This window comes from Trichosurus vulpecula, chromosome 1, assembly GCF_011100635.1.
Source record: "Trichosurus vulpecula isolate mTriVul1 chromosome 1, mTriVul1.pri, whole genome shotgun sequence".
In the NCBI taxonomy this organism is placed as follows: Eukaryota; Metazoa; Chordata; class Mammalia; order Diprotodontia; family Phalangeridae; genus Trichosurus; species Trichosurus vulpecula.
Window position 1 is genome coordinate 77,404,500 of NC_050573.1, and position 16,259 is coordinate 77,420,758.

General features: G+C 48.5%; 2 protein-coding genes across 3 annotated transcripts; both read left to right on the forward strand.

The window, feature by feature from the left end:
• The first annotated feature begins 3,584 nt into the window (after nt 1-3,584).
• On the forward strand, nt 3,585-12,344 carry AP1M2 (adaptor related protein complex 1 subunit mu 2). 2 transcript variants are annotated; one of them, XM_036740780.1, is made up of 12 exons: nt 3,585-3,626; nt 4,108-4,264; nt 5,193-5,260; nt 5,375-5,505; nt 6,980-7,127; nt 7,366-7,492; nt 8,337-8,485; nt 8,606-8,677; nt 9,803-9,961; nt 10,332-10,457; nt 12,035-12,110; nt 12,322-12,344. In XM_036740780.1, exons 1-12 carry the CDS (start codon nt 3,585-3,587, stop codon nt 12,342-12,344), a joined length of 1,278 nt encoding a protein of 425 aa, XP_036596675.1. The 2 variants fall into 2 exon arrangements, with proteins under 2 accessions (XP_036596675.1, XP_036596674.1); XM_036740779.1 differs by having other exon boundaries at nt 8,343-8,485.
• Nucleotides 12,345-13,892: 1,548 nt separating this feature from the next.
• Nucleotides 13,893-15,861, forward strand: CDKN2D (cyclin dependent kinase inhibitor 2D). Its single transcript, XM_036740793.1, has 2 exons — nt 13,893-14,436; nt 14,657-15,861. The coding sequence occupies exons 1-2, from the start codon at nt 14,296-14,298 to the stop codon at nt 15,017-15,019; spliced, it is 504 nt and encodes a 167-aa protein (XP_036596688.1). The 5' UTR covers nt 13,893-14,295; the 3' UTR covers nt 15,020-15,861.
• Nucleotides 15,862-16,259: the final 398 nt, after the last annotated feature.

The following is a 16,259-nucleotide window of genomic DNA, read 5'->3' on the forward strand; positions in this document are numbered from 1 at the left end:
CTCAACTGCAAAAGGGGGATTATAATAGCACCTTCCTTCTAGAGTTGTTATGAGGATCAAATGAAATATTTGTAAAAGCGCTTAACACAGTGCTTGACGCATAGTTGTTGTTCAGTAATTTTCAGTTGTGTCCACTCTTCATGACCCCATTTGGGGTTTTCTTGGCAAAGATACTGGAGTTGTTTGCCATTTCCTTTTCCAGCTCATTTTATTTTATTTATTTTTAATTAAGATTTTTTATTTTTAGTTTACAACACTCAGTTTCACATGATTTTGAGTTCCAGATTTTCTTCCCCACCCCCTCCCCAAGATGGCATGGAATCCAATATATCTTCTATATATAACTTTGCATTGAACTTATTTACACAATGTAAAGAAGAATTATGACCAATGGAATGAATCATGAGAAAGAAGAAACAAAACCAAAAAAAAAGAGAGAGAGAGAGAGAAAAAAAAGAAAAAAAGGAGAGCAAACAGTTTGCCTCAATCTGCATTCAGACCCCATAGTTCTTTTGCTGGATGTAGATAGCTCTCTCCCTCATGAGTTCTTTGGAATTGTCTCTGAACCTTGTATGGCTGAGAAGAGCCAAGTCTATCAAGGTTAGTCATCACAGAATCCACATATCTGTGGTTGTCTATAAAGTTCTCCTAGCTCTGCTCTGCTCACTCAGCATTATATTGTGCAGGTTTTTCCAGGTTATTATGTAGTCTGTATCTTCCCCATCTCTCATAGCACAATAGTATTCCATTACATTCATATACCACAACTTTTTCAGCCATTCCCCAGTTGATGAACATCCCCTTGATTTCCAATTCTTTGCTATTACAAAAAGAGCTGCTATAAATATTTTGGTACATATGGGTCCTTTTCCCTCTTGTGTGATCTCTTTGGGATACAACCCTAGAAGTGGTAACGCTAGGTCAAAGGGTGTGCACATTTTTAAAGGCCTTTGAGCATAGTTGCTCTCCAGAATGGCTGGATCAGTTCACAACTCCACCAGCAATGTAATAGTGTTCCAATTTTCCCACATCCTCTCCAGCATTTATCATTTTCCTGTTTTGTCCTTTTAGCCAATCTGACAGGAGAGATATGTTACCTAAGAGTTGTGTTGATTTGCATTTCTCTAATGAATAGTGATTTAGAGCATTTTTTCATATGCCTATAGATATCTTTAATTTCTTCCTCTGAAAACTGCCTGTTCATGTCCTTTGACCATTTCTTGATTGGGGAATGACTTGTATTCCTATATATTTGGTTCAGTTCCCTGTATATTTTAGAGATGAGGCCTTTATCAGAGACACTAGTTGTAAAGATTTTCTCCCAATTTTCTGCTTCCCTCCTAATCTTTGTTGTCCAGTTCATTTTACAGATGAAGAAACTGCGGCAAACAGGGTTAAGTGACTTGCAGAACGTCACACAGCTAATAAGTGTCTGAGGCTGGATTTGAACTCAAGTCTTCCTGATTCCAGGTCTGGTACTCTACTGTGCCACCTAGCTGCCCCAAGGGGCTATCTCAGCTAGCACATAGTAGGTTAAATGCTTGTTTCCTTTGGCTACTCCTCCAAGGGGGTTCACTCTAAAAATTCTTTATTGGTGCCTTAATCAGTAAATACTTGCAGAATATTATGAGTAGTATATTAAATTATCCTGGGGTTTCACATTTTATTGTTGTTGGAAGGGGTTCAAAGAACAAAAAATGTTGGGAACTACTGGACTAGAAATACAGAACCAAATGTGCATCATCAGGCATAGCCAGTAATACTTTTCTTTCTTTTTTCTTTTTGAGGGGAGAAGGCAGGGCAATTGAGGTTAAGTGACTTGCCCAAGGTCACACAGCTAGTAAAGAGTGTCAAGTGTCTGTGGTCAAATTTGAACTCAGGTCCTCCTGACTCCAGGACCAGTGCTCTACTCACTGCGCCACCTAGCTGCCCCCCCCAGTAACACATCTTGATGTGTTTTGCTTCACCTTCCACTGTATTATTTGTTCTAAGGGAAAGTTTCTACTTGGGGGAGGGGAGTTGGTAAGCACTGACAGATTTAGGAGGGGAAAAGCATCAGTAAAGGATTTTAAAAATTAAAAAAATTGTTGACCTAAAACTTGAAAAATATCTACTTTCCAGAAAGATTTTTCTACTGCTGTAGAGATCAGCAAACAGTAGGAATATAGAAATCTTTGCTTAATATGAATGTAGCAGATGTCCTTCCCCCCCTACAGAACAACTTTAACTCTGAATAATTACAAAGCACGTTTAGTTACATTGATGTGTAATGTTGTTTATAATAAATCATTTAAAATGTGAAAAAAGGGGAAAATGGAGGTGGTGGGAAAATTTTAAATAGCGGTAAAAATTCAAAATAAATACGCATACACAGACAAATGGGAGATTTGGGTGGATGACTAATCAAAGGTCCCAGGAGAGAACTAGCTGCTGAGGAGGGACAGAGGTTGTTGGACTGAAGTCTCTGACCCCTTCCTTTGTATGGGCTGTCCAATGGTAGCCAATGGAGGGCTACCATCTTAGTTTAGGTTGGACAACTTACTCCGTTATTCTGGACCCAGGATATAGGTCTCTTCAAAGAGCTCATTCTTTTGGGGGAAAGTGAAGGCAGGGCAATTAGGGTTAAGTGGCTTGCCCAAAGTCACACAGCTAGTAATTGTGTCAAGTGTCTGAGGGCAGATTTGAACTCAGATCCTCCTGACTCCAGGGCTGGTGCTCTACTCACTGCGCCACCTAGCTGACCTCAAAGAGCTCATTCTTTCCTTCCCTGAAGTGAGTTGGGCTGTGAAGTGGAAGACAGTAAAAGGGATGGAGGAGGGGGGAAGGGAGAGGGGGGAAGAGGAGAGAGATTTTTAGTTTTCCAGAAATGAAAACTGAGGCACAGGCTGGTGACATAATCTCAAACTCTAATGGATCCATGTGAACATTCCCTCCCATGATGCCATCATAGTCTATCCAGACCTGGCCATTCTGGGCAGTTCCCTAAGCTCACCCAAGGGGGTCCACCCAAGGTGGCTGCCTTCTCTTTTTCTCCTGACATCCTTAGGACACCAGGGCAGCAAACCAGCTGCCCAGAAGTTGACTCTGGCTCTAGCTCTCTGCCTACCCACCTTCTTTTCCAGAAGGACGTTTCTCTGACTCCTTCATACCTCTTTGTCTGCATAACTCCTTCTAGGGAATGTATTGCAGTGAAAGTACGCTGAATTTGTCAGAATCAGGGGAAACCAGACTTCCAAGACCAGCTCTGAAACTTTATGACTCTGGGAAGGTCACTTCCCATGGTCAGGGCTTCAGTTTCCCCATTTATAAAAGGAGGAAGTTGGACTAAAAAAAACTAAGTCTCTTTCCTCTCAAAATCCAATGACCGTAGGATCCCTCCCCAATCCCGCCCCAGGCAGGAAGAGAATTTCTGTCGGCAGAGGAAGTTGCTCACCTGGGTCACCTCCCCTTTAAGAGCTGCTCACCTGGACCTGGGCTCTACCTGGGTGAGGTGACGCTGCCTTTGCAGGAAGGAGGAAGCGTCGAAGATCTCCTCCCAGTTGCCCCTAGCAAGGCCTCTGCTCCGACTAGCCCCTGCTACCGCCATGTCTGCCTCTGCTGTTTTCATTCTGGACATGAAGGGGAAGGTGAGAAAGGGCTACTTTCCTAGGCGTTGGGGTGTGAGAGAGTCCTGAACAGGTAAAACCTGCTGGGGTAGGAGAGGTGCAGACAACCCCCAGACAGGTTCACTTCTGCTGGGTTAGGTCCAATCCTAGGTGCTGGGACGCCCTGCGGGGCCCAGAGACCCCCTCATCTGGCTGGAGGAGAGAATCTAGATGTCCTAGGTGACCAACCTCCTGGGCCCATCACCACCCCTGATGTCGATCAGTTGGACAAGCTCATCTGAGGGAAAGACAGAAGAAAGGAGAGTTCCCTGTGAAGACAGCCCCTCCTCACCCCAGCCCCTTTCCCTCGTGGGGGCCCTTCCGTCTTCCTCCTTCTATCCCAGGTTACCAGATAGTCAGGCTCTCACACGTTTGGGATGAACATACTGAGCCTGCAAAGGAAAAGGGGGGAGGCTAGCACTGGGGAAGAACCTCACCCCTTTCCTTCTCTCCCACTGACCAGCCCTTGATCTGTCGGAACTACAAGGGGGATGTGAACATGGCAGAGATTGACCACTTCATGCCCCTGCTGATGCAGAAGGAAGAAGAGGGAGCCCTGACTCCGCTGCTGACCCATGGCAGGGTGCACTTCCTGTGGATCAAACACAGCAACCTTTACTGCATCCTTTCCCCTGCCAGGACCTTGGGGAGAGGGAAATGGGAAGGGGGACATTGTGCTAGAGCTGCCTCTGGGTTCTAAAGCCTTGCCCACGGTCATGTCTGCCTGGTTCCTTGTTCCCTGACTTTGGAAATGTGGATTGTGTCCTTGCCTGCCCAACTTCCCTGACCTTCTAGCCCCGACCTAGAACCCCTGGTCTTCAGACCCCTTTTTATGGTTGCAAAGTATTTTCCACACATTTTCTCTTGGGATGCTTATAACAACAGCCCTGGGAAGAGGGCAGAGGAGGGAAGGTCACCCCCATTTTATAGATAAAGAAACTAAGGTTCCTAGAAACGAAATGATCTAGCCAGGGCCACACAAAAGTTTTAGCATCAGAAGTGGACAAGAACCAAGATGATGGACTCCAAATCCAGCACTGTTTTCACTGCACCAAATCTTTCCTCCCCATCTTTGAACAGGCCCTCAGTCTTTGCTTTTAGGATTTAGAGTAATTTGAGATCATCTAATCAAACCTCCTCAGTTTTACAGAGAAGGGTTAAAGGGTTACCCCAGTAGTCAGCTGCAGATCAGGTATTCATATCCAAGCCCTCTGATTGGTGCCAAAACCCAATGATCCTTCCACTAAACCATACTACCCAAAACATGAACCTGAACAGGCTCTTCTTCACCTGTTGCCAGTGGCCTGGAACCGTGAGGGCAACAAGGATCCAAAGAGGGTAGTGATCGATGTGCTCCATATCACAAGGCCGGTCAGAGCTAACATTGGCTGGGATGCATGGCGGGGACCCCAGAACTGGGGGATAGCTGGCTGTGTGCTGGGGTTGGGAGGGCTGCAGAGAATGGGGACAGGGGAAAGGTTGCTCTCCTGTTTCACTCTCCCACCCCACCATCTTGGTGCCTTTTCCTTGACCCCAGATTGGCGACAGTGGTGGCCACCACGCTGAAGAATGCCAATGCTTCCCTAGTGTATTCATTCCTCTACAAGGTTGTGGAGGTGAGAACCCTAGCCCCATTGTCTAGCCTCTGACCTCTTGATAGGCTCAGTCTGGAGGAAGGGTACTGATCGTCCCAGCCTCCTCCCACCCTCTCTGCTTCCCTTTCCTGACAGGTATTCTCTGAGTACTTCAAGGAGCTAGAGGAGGAGAGCATCCGGGACAATTTTGTCATTGTCTATGAGCTGTTGGATGAGCTCATGGATTTTGGCTTTCCCCAGACCACGGACAGCAAAATCCTCCAGGAGTAAGTGGAACTGGGATGGGGGCAGCCTCCCCAGGGCCCACCAGGTCCCAGGGAATCATAGACAATTGCTATTTCCCCAGGATTCTGGCAAAAGATCACAGAGCCACCTCCACTCCCTAGTTCCTAGCATGCTCCATTTCTCCCTTTGCTCTTTCTACCTGCACAAAGGAGGCTGATTCTAGGGGCAAGACACACCAGAACTGACAGGGCCCTTTGTTTTTGAGTCATTTCAGTCATGTCTGACTCTCTGTTACCTCATTTGGAGTTTTCTTGGCAGAAATACTGGAATGGTTTGCCATTTCCTTCTCCTGGTCATTTTTACAGACGAGGAAACTGAGGCAAACAGGGTTAAGTGACTTGCCCAGGGTCACATAGCTAGTAAGTATCTGAGGCTGGGATTTGAACTCTGGTTCTTCTGATTCCAGGGCTGGTGCTGTATCTACTGCACCACCTAGCTGCCCTGGAAGGGCCCTTAGATTTCATCTTTTCCAACCTCTTCATTTCTTGTTTTACAAGTAGGGAAACTGGGGCCCAGAGAGATGTTCCCAGCTTTGCCATCTATTATCTGGGTGAACTTGGGCAAGTGATTTGACCTCCCTGGGCCTTCAATTCCTCATCTGTAAAATGGGATGCTCTCTAAGATCCCTCCCAACTCTTCATCTATGACTCTGCCTTCTAGGGAATAGAAGAGAAGCTTCCCGACATGGTAGGACATCCTGAATCTAGAATTAGTGGGCCTGCATGGGAGCTTTCTCACTTCTGTCATTTGTCAGCTATTTGACCTGGAGTGAATCACTTCCTTTCTCTGAGATTATTGATTCATCTTTAAAATGGGATAATAATCATTTTGCTACCTACCTCCCAAAGGGTTAGTGTGGGCAAAAGCAGGGGCATGGTGTAGGAGGGAAACAAAAAACATGGGATTTGTAGTAAAAGGGCCTTGTTCAAATCCCAGATCTACTAGTCACTACCTCTGTGACTTTGGACAAGCAAGCAGTAAGGACATAATAAAAGGCAGCTACTATGTAAAGTAGTGGATAGAGTGCTGGTTCTAGAGTCAGGAAGATGAATTCAAATCTAGAGTCAATTAAGGTTCTAGAGTCAGGAAGGTGGGTTCATATCTAGAACAGATTTGCATTCTAGATTCAGGAGGGTGAGTTCAAGTCTAGAGTCAGGAAGATGAATTCAAATCTACAGTGAGTTCAGGTGCTAGAGTCAGGAAAGTGAGTTCAAGTCTAGAGTCAACTGAGGTTCTAGAGTCAGGAAGATGTGTTCAAATCTAGTCCCAGATCCTTTGCTGTGTGACCCTGGGTAAATCACCATCTAAAAAGTGGAGGTAGTAACAGCACCTACCTCCCAGGGCTGTTGTGAGGATGAAATGAGATAATGTCGGTAACGTGCTGGAGGCCTTTCCAGGTGGGAGGAAGAGAGAGGGGAGGCAAGAACAGGGATCCCTTCCCCTTTCTTCCTCCAGGTACATTACCCAGCAGGGCAACAAATTAGAGACAGGCAAATCCCGGGTGCCTCCAACAGTCACTAATGCTGTGTCTTGGCGCTCGGAGGGTCTCAAATATAAGAAGAACGAAGTTTTCATTGATGTGATTGAGTCTGTCAACCTACTGGTAAGCCCTTGGGAAGCTGAGGTTGGGGGTAGGTGCAATGGAGATCAGAATTATCACCAGTCACAGCCCAAAGGGACTGTCTGGGGGGTAAGGAATTATCAGTGGGTGGAATGGAGGGCAAGGTGGTGCTCACTGCCTGTGGCAACTGCTGTTAAGGAAAGGAGCTGGGAGAACTGGGATCTGCTCTCACTCACCCTGACCCTCCACCATGCCCTGCTGACACTTCTTACTGGTTCAGGTCAACGCCAATGGGAGTGTGCTGCTGAGTGAGATCGTGGGCACCATTAAGCTGAAGGTGTTCTTGTCTGGCATGCCGGAGCTGAGATTGGGCCTCAATGACAGGGTGCTTTTTGAACTCACTGGACGTAAGTTTCTGGGTTCTGGGGCCCTTCTTGACAATTAGCTCCTAGTCAGTTCTTGGGGGTGGGAGGGATAGAGGGAAGTATTACAGACATCCCTTCAGTAGCCCTTCATTAGCCAAAGATTTTCACTAGGCCCTGAGTTGGAGTTTCTCTGAGGATTTGGGTGGCAAGACCTTGGTGGGGTGACCCTATAGAATGCTGAGATGCTCTGGCAGGGAAGTCAGTCTTTGGGATGACTAGGGGATGTGAGAGTGATGGAAGGAGTGAAGAAATCAAGATGGTGTGGTAGAGACATCCTTGGATTTGAAGTCAAAAGGCCTGCTTGGGTTCAAGTCTTGGGTCTTCTGTTTACTAGCTGTGTGAACTTGGACAAATCATTTCTTTTCTGAGTCTCATTTGCTTTACCTATAAAATAAAGAATTTAGACTAGATGAACTTTCAACATGGAGCATTGTTAAAATTGACGCTGGAAAGAACCTTAGATCATCGAGTCCAGGGTTTACTAACTTGGGGTCTGTAAACTTGTATTTTTAAAAAATATATTCTGATTATTTATAATTAAAAATATTATTTCAATATAATTTGTTTCCTTTTAATCCTATGTGTTTTGTACATTTAAAGACATTATTTTGAGGAGTTCATATCCTTTCCCAGATTGCCAAAGGAAGCTGTGACACACAAAAAAGTTAAGAAACCCTGATCTGGTCCAACTTCCTCATTTTACAGATGGGGAACTGAGGCTCTGATCAGTAAAGTGATTTGTCCAAGGTCACTTGGATCAGACTGGAGGCTTGAATCTAGGTCCAGATGGTATGTTCCAACTAAAACAAGTTTCCTCTTCTCTGAGTTTCAGGCAACAAAAACAAGTCTGTCGAATTGGAAGATGTTAAGTTCCATCAGTGTGTACGGCTCTCGAGATTTGACAATGATCGAACCATCTCCTTCATCCCACCCGATGGTGACTTTGAGCTCATGTCTTATCGGCTCAACACCCAGGTGGGTCTCCCCACTTAAGTAGGCTCTGGCTCCAGCCCTCATTTTTTTAGGGGGGTGGGGTGGGTGGCTGCCTGATCACATGGTCTAAGGTTAAGCCTTTGGGACTCTTTCTATCTACAGGTAAAACCACTGATCTGGATTGAGTCTGTCATTGAGAAGTTCTCACACAGCCGAGTAGAAATTATGGTTAAGGTATGTAGGGCCTTGCACTTCCTCTGCCCAATCTTCTACCCCTGATCATTGTTTTCCTAACATGTTTGATGGAGTATAATCCAAAAAGATCTCTCCAGGCTAGAACAGGCTGTATCTCGTAAGATGAAATGTACCAGGGATTAACGTAAAATCCTGCAGTTGGGTCCAAAAAATCAACTGGTAGAGGGATGCTTTAGACAACAATTCTTGTGAAAAAGATAGACATGTTAGTGAGCCACAACCTTACTGAATTGACAGTGTGTCATGGAAGAAGAAGGAGAAGGAGAAGTAGGCTTCATTAAAAGAGGCTTATGGTTTGGAATGTGAGAGATGTTGCTCCCACTTTGCTCTGGTGAGGCCACATCTGAAGCTTGTGACATTCAGAAGTAAATGTGGTTTAGGAAATATGAAACTGGAACAAATCCAGAAGAGGATAACCTTGGTGGTGAGGGGACTGGAGATGATTTCATTACCAGAGTCCATCGAAGGAACCAGAGAATATTAACTTGGAAAAGAGAAGACATGGAGGAAAGGAGAGACTATCAAAACAGTTATCTTCAAGTATCTGACAAGCTGTTTGGGGGAAGAAGGACCGACTTGCTCTGCTCCACCTTTGAGGGCAGAATGAGAGCTGTCCAAAAGGAGTATGAAATTTTTTATGAGGCAAAAGGTTTTCCATTACTAGAAGTCTTCAAGTAGGGAGTTGGATGGCCACTTATTAAGGGAGTCAGAGGGAATTCATGCTTGGAGCACTCTCCCAATCCTGGGATTTTGTGAGAGAAGCTTACCTGGAGGGTGTTGGGCTTGAGCTGGGTCCTGAAGGACAGGGTGAGTTTGGCTTGGGAGAAAGGTAGGAGAGGTAGGGAGCAAAATTGCAAAGACAGGGGTGATCTAGTAAGATCATATATGTAAAGTGCTTTGCAGACCTTAAGGCATTTACAAATGCTGGGTATTCTCACCATTTCAATGAGGACATTTTCCTGTCTGGGTGGAAGAGGGGTGAGGGGGTGCCCTGGGGCAGGTACTAGGAAGATGGGACAGATGACCAGTATAGAAAAAGGATGTGGAAACCAAGGGGTGAACATCCAAGTCTGATGATTCTTGACTTCTCCCCCACTCTGCCAGGCTAAAGGCCAGTTTAAGAAGCAGTCAGTGGCCAATAGCGTGGAGATCGCGGTCCCAGTACCCAGTGATGCAGATTCCCCTCGATTCAAAACCAGCGTGGGCAGTGCCAAGTACCTGCCTGAGAAAAATGTGGTTATCTGGAACATCAAGTCCTTTCCTGTGAGAACTGTAGGAGCAGGTGGTGGATGGGGTTAGGGGGCAGTGGGGGGGGAATAGCAGGGGTCCAGGGAATGGCAGAAGGGGCCTGGTTGGTTAGGTTTGGTGTAATGGGAAAGGGCTGGACCCTGAGGAGGGGAGAGGTATGAACATGAAATGAACTTCCTGGGGCTCATTCAGCCAGCCGAGTGAAGTGACAGGGCTTGGTGTCAGGGGAGATGGGGGTAGAACTCTCTACTCTCTTGGTGTCTGGTCTGGTGCTAAAATCTATGTTCTGTCCAGTAGCCCAGGAGGGATCCCCTAGGGTACAATCCCACCCTTCCTTCTGTCTGTTTGCCTGTCTCCCTTCCTCACTATCCATCTGACCTTACAGGGAGGAAAGGAGTACCTAATGAGAGCACACTTTGGCCTACCCAGCGTGGAGAAAGAGGAGGTGGAGGGCCGACCTCCCATCTCTGTCAAATTTGAGATTCCTTACTTCACTGTCTCTGGGATTCAGGTAAAAGGGAGTGGGGTTTGGGAAGGGTTAAGAGGGAAAGATGAGCCCAGGGAAATTACTTTAGCAGGTTCCCTTCATTCATTCACTACACAAAAAAATACAGAGCACTGACTAGGTGCTGGGGTAGAGGTGAGGGGTTATGAAAAGCTCAATCCCTGCTCTCCCTGTGCTTACGTACGCGGTTAGATAAATAGGACGTTGGGTATTACTTGTTTTAAGGGCGCTGAAGAGGTGCAAACACAGTATTGTATAAGCACAGGATAGTGGGAAGAGCACCAAACCCCTGGTTTTAGTCTACATGTGACTTTGCTCACATCCCTTTAGTTCTGGGCCATGGTGACGTCACCTGTGAAATGAGGCTAGATGAGATTGGGGTTTTTTAACCCTTTCTGTGTCATGGACCTTCTAGGCTTACTGACCCCTTCTCATGATAATGTTTTAAAATTAATAAAATTAAATACATAGGATTACAAAGGAATAATAATAACTGCATTTTTAGAGCAATTGAATATTTGTAAAGCTCTTAACAAATGGCAGGCAGCTAGGTGGTGTAGTAGACATTGCACTGGGCTTGGAATCAGGAAGACTCATTCATCTTTCCGAGTTCAAATTTAGCCTCAGACACATTAGCTGTGCGACCCTGGGCAAGTCACTTAACCCTGTTTGCCTCGGTTCATCATGTATAAAATGAGCTGCAGAAGGAAATGGCAAATCCTTCCAGTATTGTTGCCAAGAAAACCCAAACGGGGTCACAAAGAACTGGACAAAACTGACAAATACTATCTCATTTCATTTTCACAACACTCTGGGAGATAGATGTTACTATTCTGAGGCTAAGGAAAGCCAATTGACTTGCCCAGGGTCATACAGCTAGTGTCTAAGACTAAACCTGACCTCAGCGATTCCAGGTCCAGTGCTCTGTGCACTATGGCGCCACCTAGCTGACAAAGAAAAACAATTATATTAAAATATTTGTCAAAATTGGTTTAAAAAAAAAAAAGAGCTCATGGACCCCAGGTTAAAAACAAACCTCTCTGGCTTTATCATTCTGTGATTTTGTGTGAGAGAGAAGATAGTTATTGATCAGAGAGATCAAGGAAAACTTCCTGGTGGAGATGGCCATTGAACCAGGAATGGGTAGAAATTTAGTAGGCACAGAGAATATTGTGAATAAAGAAAGAGAGGAGATGGGAAGGCAAGATTTGTCTTTACAAGGCACAGTATGGTCTAGTTTGCCTGGAGCACAGAGAAAGGATGTAAGATGAGAGACACCTGGACAAGAGGGAGGGTGGCACCAGATTGCTGAAGGTCTTTGCCTGTCAAGCAGAGAAGAGTTTGATCCATGGGGAATAGGGAAGTACATGACTGGACCTGTGTGAAAGATTATTCTGGCCATGATATAAAGAATGGCTTGGAGGGAGGGATGTGACTGGACTTATATGAAAGATTATTCTAGTCATGGTATAAAGAATAGTTTGGAGGGAGGGAATGGAGGCAGGAATACACATGCGATTGGATATACTGTGGCTAGATAAGTAATTATGCCTACTGAAACAATTTTTCCCGGCATCTTACAGGTCCGGTACATGAAGATCATTGAAAAGAGTGGGTACCAGGCCCTTCCCTGGGTTCGATACATCACCCAGAGTGGGGGTAAGAGGATACCTCAGACTAGGGGGTAGTAAGTGATCAGGAGTATGATAGATGGGGCTCCTGGCTAGGTCTGGGTATCTCTTCTACTTTCTCTGTCTTCATAGACTAAGGATATTGGGAGGTGGGGAGTGGGGAGAAGAGAGAGGAAAGGAGGTGTTCCCTCCCCTACTTTGAATCACCACTCTAAGGCAACTGTCCCCTCTCCTTATAGATTATCAGCTTCGGACCAGCTAGAAAAGAAACACCCCCTGGAGCATCAGAGGCTGACAGCTTACCCTGTGGACCCTCCTGCCCGAAGTTCTTTTTTAGAGAGTGTATTTGTTTGAGAGAGTGAATGGCTCTGTTCTTATATCTATTTGAGAGGCAGCCCATCTGTGACTGAATAGAAAGCAATCCTGTCTGTGTTTAGGGGGCAGCTTTGGCCCTCATCTGTTTGAGGGATGCCTGTGATCCCTGTTTGTGAAACCTACCTAGTCTGTATTTGGGAAGGTGGGCGTTCATGATCCTTGTTTGTGAATCTCAGCCCCTTCATTATCCCCATTTCTGATCTGGGGGCCCAAGCCTGGAGGCAACGTCAAGTAGCTGGAGCCTCTTCTCAGGTGGGATTTTCCCTTACTGGTCTCCTTTCTAAGGGGGGGGGGGCAGGGGTCTGCCTAGAGCTCTCTCCTTCCTATTTTTATATGAAGTAAAGGTGGGGGAACTGATTTGCCACTCACCACTCCCCCCACTGCCTCAATGCCTTGTCAGGAGAGCCTGCTGTGCCTTGGACCCTCTGAGTTTTCTACCCTCCTGCATTCTGAGAGTGGGTTCTCTGTTTCTCCTATCTAGTTTTAGGATTTAAGATTAAAGAAAGTTGAGACCTGATAGACCCACTGCAGTGAGTAATCTGATTTTGCTTCATCTTTGAGAGGCAAAGGAACAGGAGCAAAAAGGGTGGCAGGGTCCTGGGGCTGACCCGATAAGAGGAAGCAAGGATGCTCCTGTAATGGCATATAGAATATGTGTCTCTGGGGGTGGGACGGTCTGAAGTAAGGGACCTATAATGGGGTGGTTTAGGGTCTTCCATCTAAGTCTTAGGGGGTGAGGTTCTGAGTTCTGGTGTCATTGTATATGAGGGTGAATGGGTAAGTATTGTGCATATTGTTGGGGCAGGAGAAAGGGTCTTGGGTCGCAGTCTTTCTGCAGAAAGCAGAATTGGAAAAGGGTCTTGTATTAGAGCACAGTTGGAATGGGGGTGGGCTTCGGTCCTGGTTCCAGCTGTGTCAGAATGAAGGGTGACACTCGTCGTTGTCCGGGCCTCAGGGAGAGAAGAGGACTATCTCTGACCCTGACCCGGCTCCTGCTCGCTCAGTCAGTTACCTCGGGAGCCTCTTTCCCGCCTGCTACTGGCATTTGAAACTGAAAACCCCGCCATTACCGGTACCCTGCCGGTCGCCTCCAGCCGACCAATCAGGAGTGACGCTGTGGGCCTCTGCTTGCGAAGGCGCCCCGGAGACGCGTCGCCATTGGCCAGGATGGAGAACAAGGCGGGGTCTCGAAGGGTCGGGAGCCGGGCAAAGGGGACCGATACAAAGTGTCAATTCGTAAGAAAACAAATACTCCGCGTACTGAGCGGCCCACGTGGGGGCGGCGGCTCCACCCCCTCACGTCCTCACTCCTGCGGCCGCTGCTGCCAGAGCTCAGAGTGAACCCCGCCCGCTCAGAAGGAGGAGGGAGGGTGAGTTTGGGGGGGAGACCCCAGGGGAGCCCGGCCCCCAAGGGGCGGGGGCCGGGCTGGGCCGCGGAGGCGGGGGAGCCGTAGGAAAAGGAGTAGGATTGGGCCTCCAGTCTGCCCTCCCAGCCCCCTCTCTAGATCCCGGCTGACAGGTGGGAGGAGCCCGTTGGGGAGGGGTCCGGGTTTGGTTGCAGGCCGCCGGCTTTTGGAGAGACTGAGACGCCGGTGCCTGGGTCCGGCAGGCTCGAGGGGACGGCCGTCTGGCTCCCCCTGCGCTGCTTCCGAATCTCTCCAGGCGCCGGGGACCCACTGCTCGCCTCTTGAGCCTGGAAGGCTGGGCTGGGCTAGGCTAGGCTGAGCTGAGGGACCACACTGCTGCTGGGGAAGGCCGTGGCACCGTACCCCCCGGCCTAACCCCGCTCCGCGCTTTCTCTCCTGTCGGATCCAGGCTGCCAGGCCTGTAGGTCGGAGATGTTGCTAGAGGAGATAAGCGCCGGGGACCGGCTCAGTGGGGCTGCGGCCCGGGGAGATGTGAAGGAGGTGCGGCGCCTCCTTCACCAGGAATTCGTGCATCCCGACTCCCTGAACCGCTTCGGCAAGACCGCCCTGCAGGTGGGTCTCTGACGAGAGAGGACCAAGGGGGAGGATGGGGCGGCTGCTAGGGAAAACTGCCTGGTAGCCAGGTGTGGGGTGAGGGTGGGAAGAAAGGGGGGACTCACCTCACCATCCTGGTCTCTCCTCTGTTCCTCCCTTTCGGGCCTGGATGCGCAGAGCCTCTCTACTCTTTTGCTCGATTCCAAGACCTCTCCCTCCTCTTGTCTTGATTCCTTAGGTCATGATGTTCGGGAGCTCGCCCATCGCCCTAGAGCTGCTAAAGCAGGGAGCCAGCCCCAACGTTCAGGACGGATCGGGCACCTCCCCGGCCCACGACGCAGCGCGCACAGGGTTCCTGGACACTCTTCGGGTCCTGGTGGAACACGGCGCTGACGTGAACGTTCCCGACGGTTCCGGGGCGCTGCCTATCCACCTGGCTGTGAGGGAGGGTCACGCTGCCGTGGTCAGCTTCCTGGCCGGGGAATCCGACCTGCAGCACCGGGATGCCGGGGGCCTCACGCCCCTTGAGCTGGCTCGTCAGTGTGGAGCCGGGCAGTTGGGGCGGATCTTGGAGAGGCACCTCCCTACTCCATCGTTGTGAATGTGGGGACCCTTGAGCAGCCAGGACAGCTGGATGCCACTTGGCACTGGTGGGACCAGGCCCAGGAAGCCCCGAAACAGAGAATAGGGTTGGGTTGGGGGAGGGTCTGTGTCTCTGGGAGGATGAGAGTGGACGATTCTCTTCCTATTCCATGCCCACCGGAGTGCCGAAGGTCCATCTCCTCCCCGCCCCCACTTGTACCCCGAGTTATGGTTTGTTGGTGTTTATCTGTGTGGTTATTTTTCCTTTTCGGTGTGATGTGAAACTTGGGGGAGGGCAAGGGCTGCAGAGAGCCAACTGAGCAGGTAGAGACAGTCTAGGACCCTTGGCCCTAGCCAGTTCCTGGATGCAGCAGGGAAGGTGGCCAGATAAACGGTTCGGTCCTGCCCCTCTAGCCCCTACCCCTTCCCTTCAGGCTGGCACAGCTCAGTAGAGCTCTGGGCCTTTTGTGATGATCTAGGGCAATGGCCTGGCTCTCCCTATCCCCTCCCTGGTCCAGAGTAGCCGAAGGCTACTTTCCTCCCACACTCTTCTCCCCACCCCCACCCCAACACCTCAGGGGATTTCTAGGTTCCCAGAAGCAGCTATCTTTTGGCACAGTCACCTCAGGGGTGCTGTAGGGAAGAGAAGGGCACTACTTCCTTTTGGAAACCCAGGAACACAATTTAATTTTGGGGGATCAAAATGAGAGAATAGTGTATTAAATTTTCTTTCGTTGAAGGCCTCTTTCCAGCCTCTTGTACAGAGTTTTTAAAAGATTCTATTTATTATGCTTTCTAAAGAAATGTTGTGTGATAATTTAATGTTTTTAACCATTAAATTAATATTGAGCATTCCTTGATGGACTAGCTTCTGCCGCCTGTTTTTTTTTTGGGGGGGGGGAAGTATTGAGGGAAGGAGTATGGTGGGGGGGAGGGGCTTCGGTTTTTTTGGTTTTGTCTTAAGCGCAGTACTCAGAGAAAGGGTTCAATGAATATTTGTGCCCGGGAAGGGAGGTGGCTAGCCCTGGAGGGCGATGGGGGAGGGCGGGGTGATTCCCAGGGTCCAGCTGGGGTTGGGTGGGGCAGTGGTTTGGGCATCGGGAACGGAAGGGTGGCAGGAAACCGCGAATGGAGCAAGAGCCCCCAGCTGTGCCCTCCGAGTGGCGCTGGGGAGGGGCCAGGATGTCCCCCGCACCTAGGTCGCTGTATTCTGGACCTCTGGGCCAGCCAGCTCAAACAAGCATTTCATCTTTGAGCTG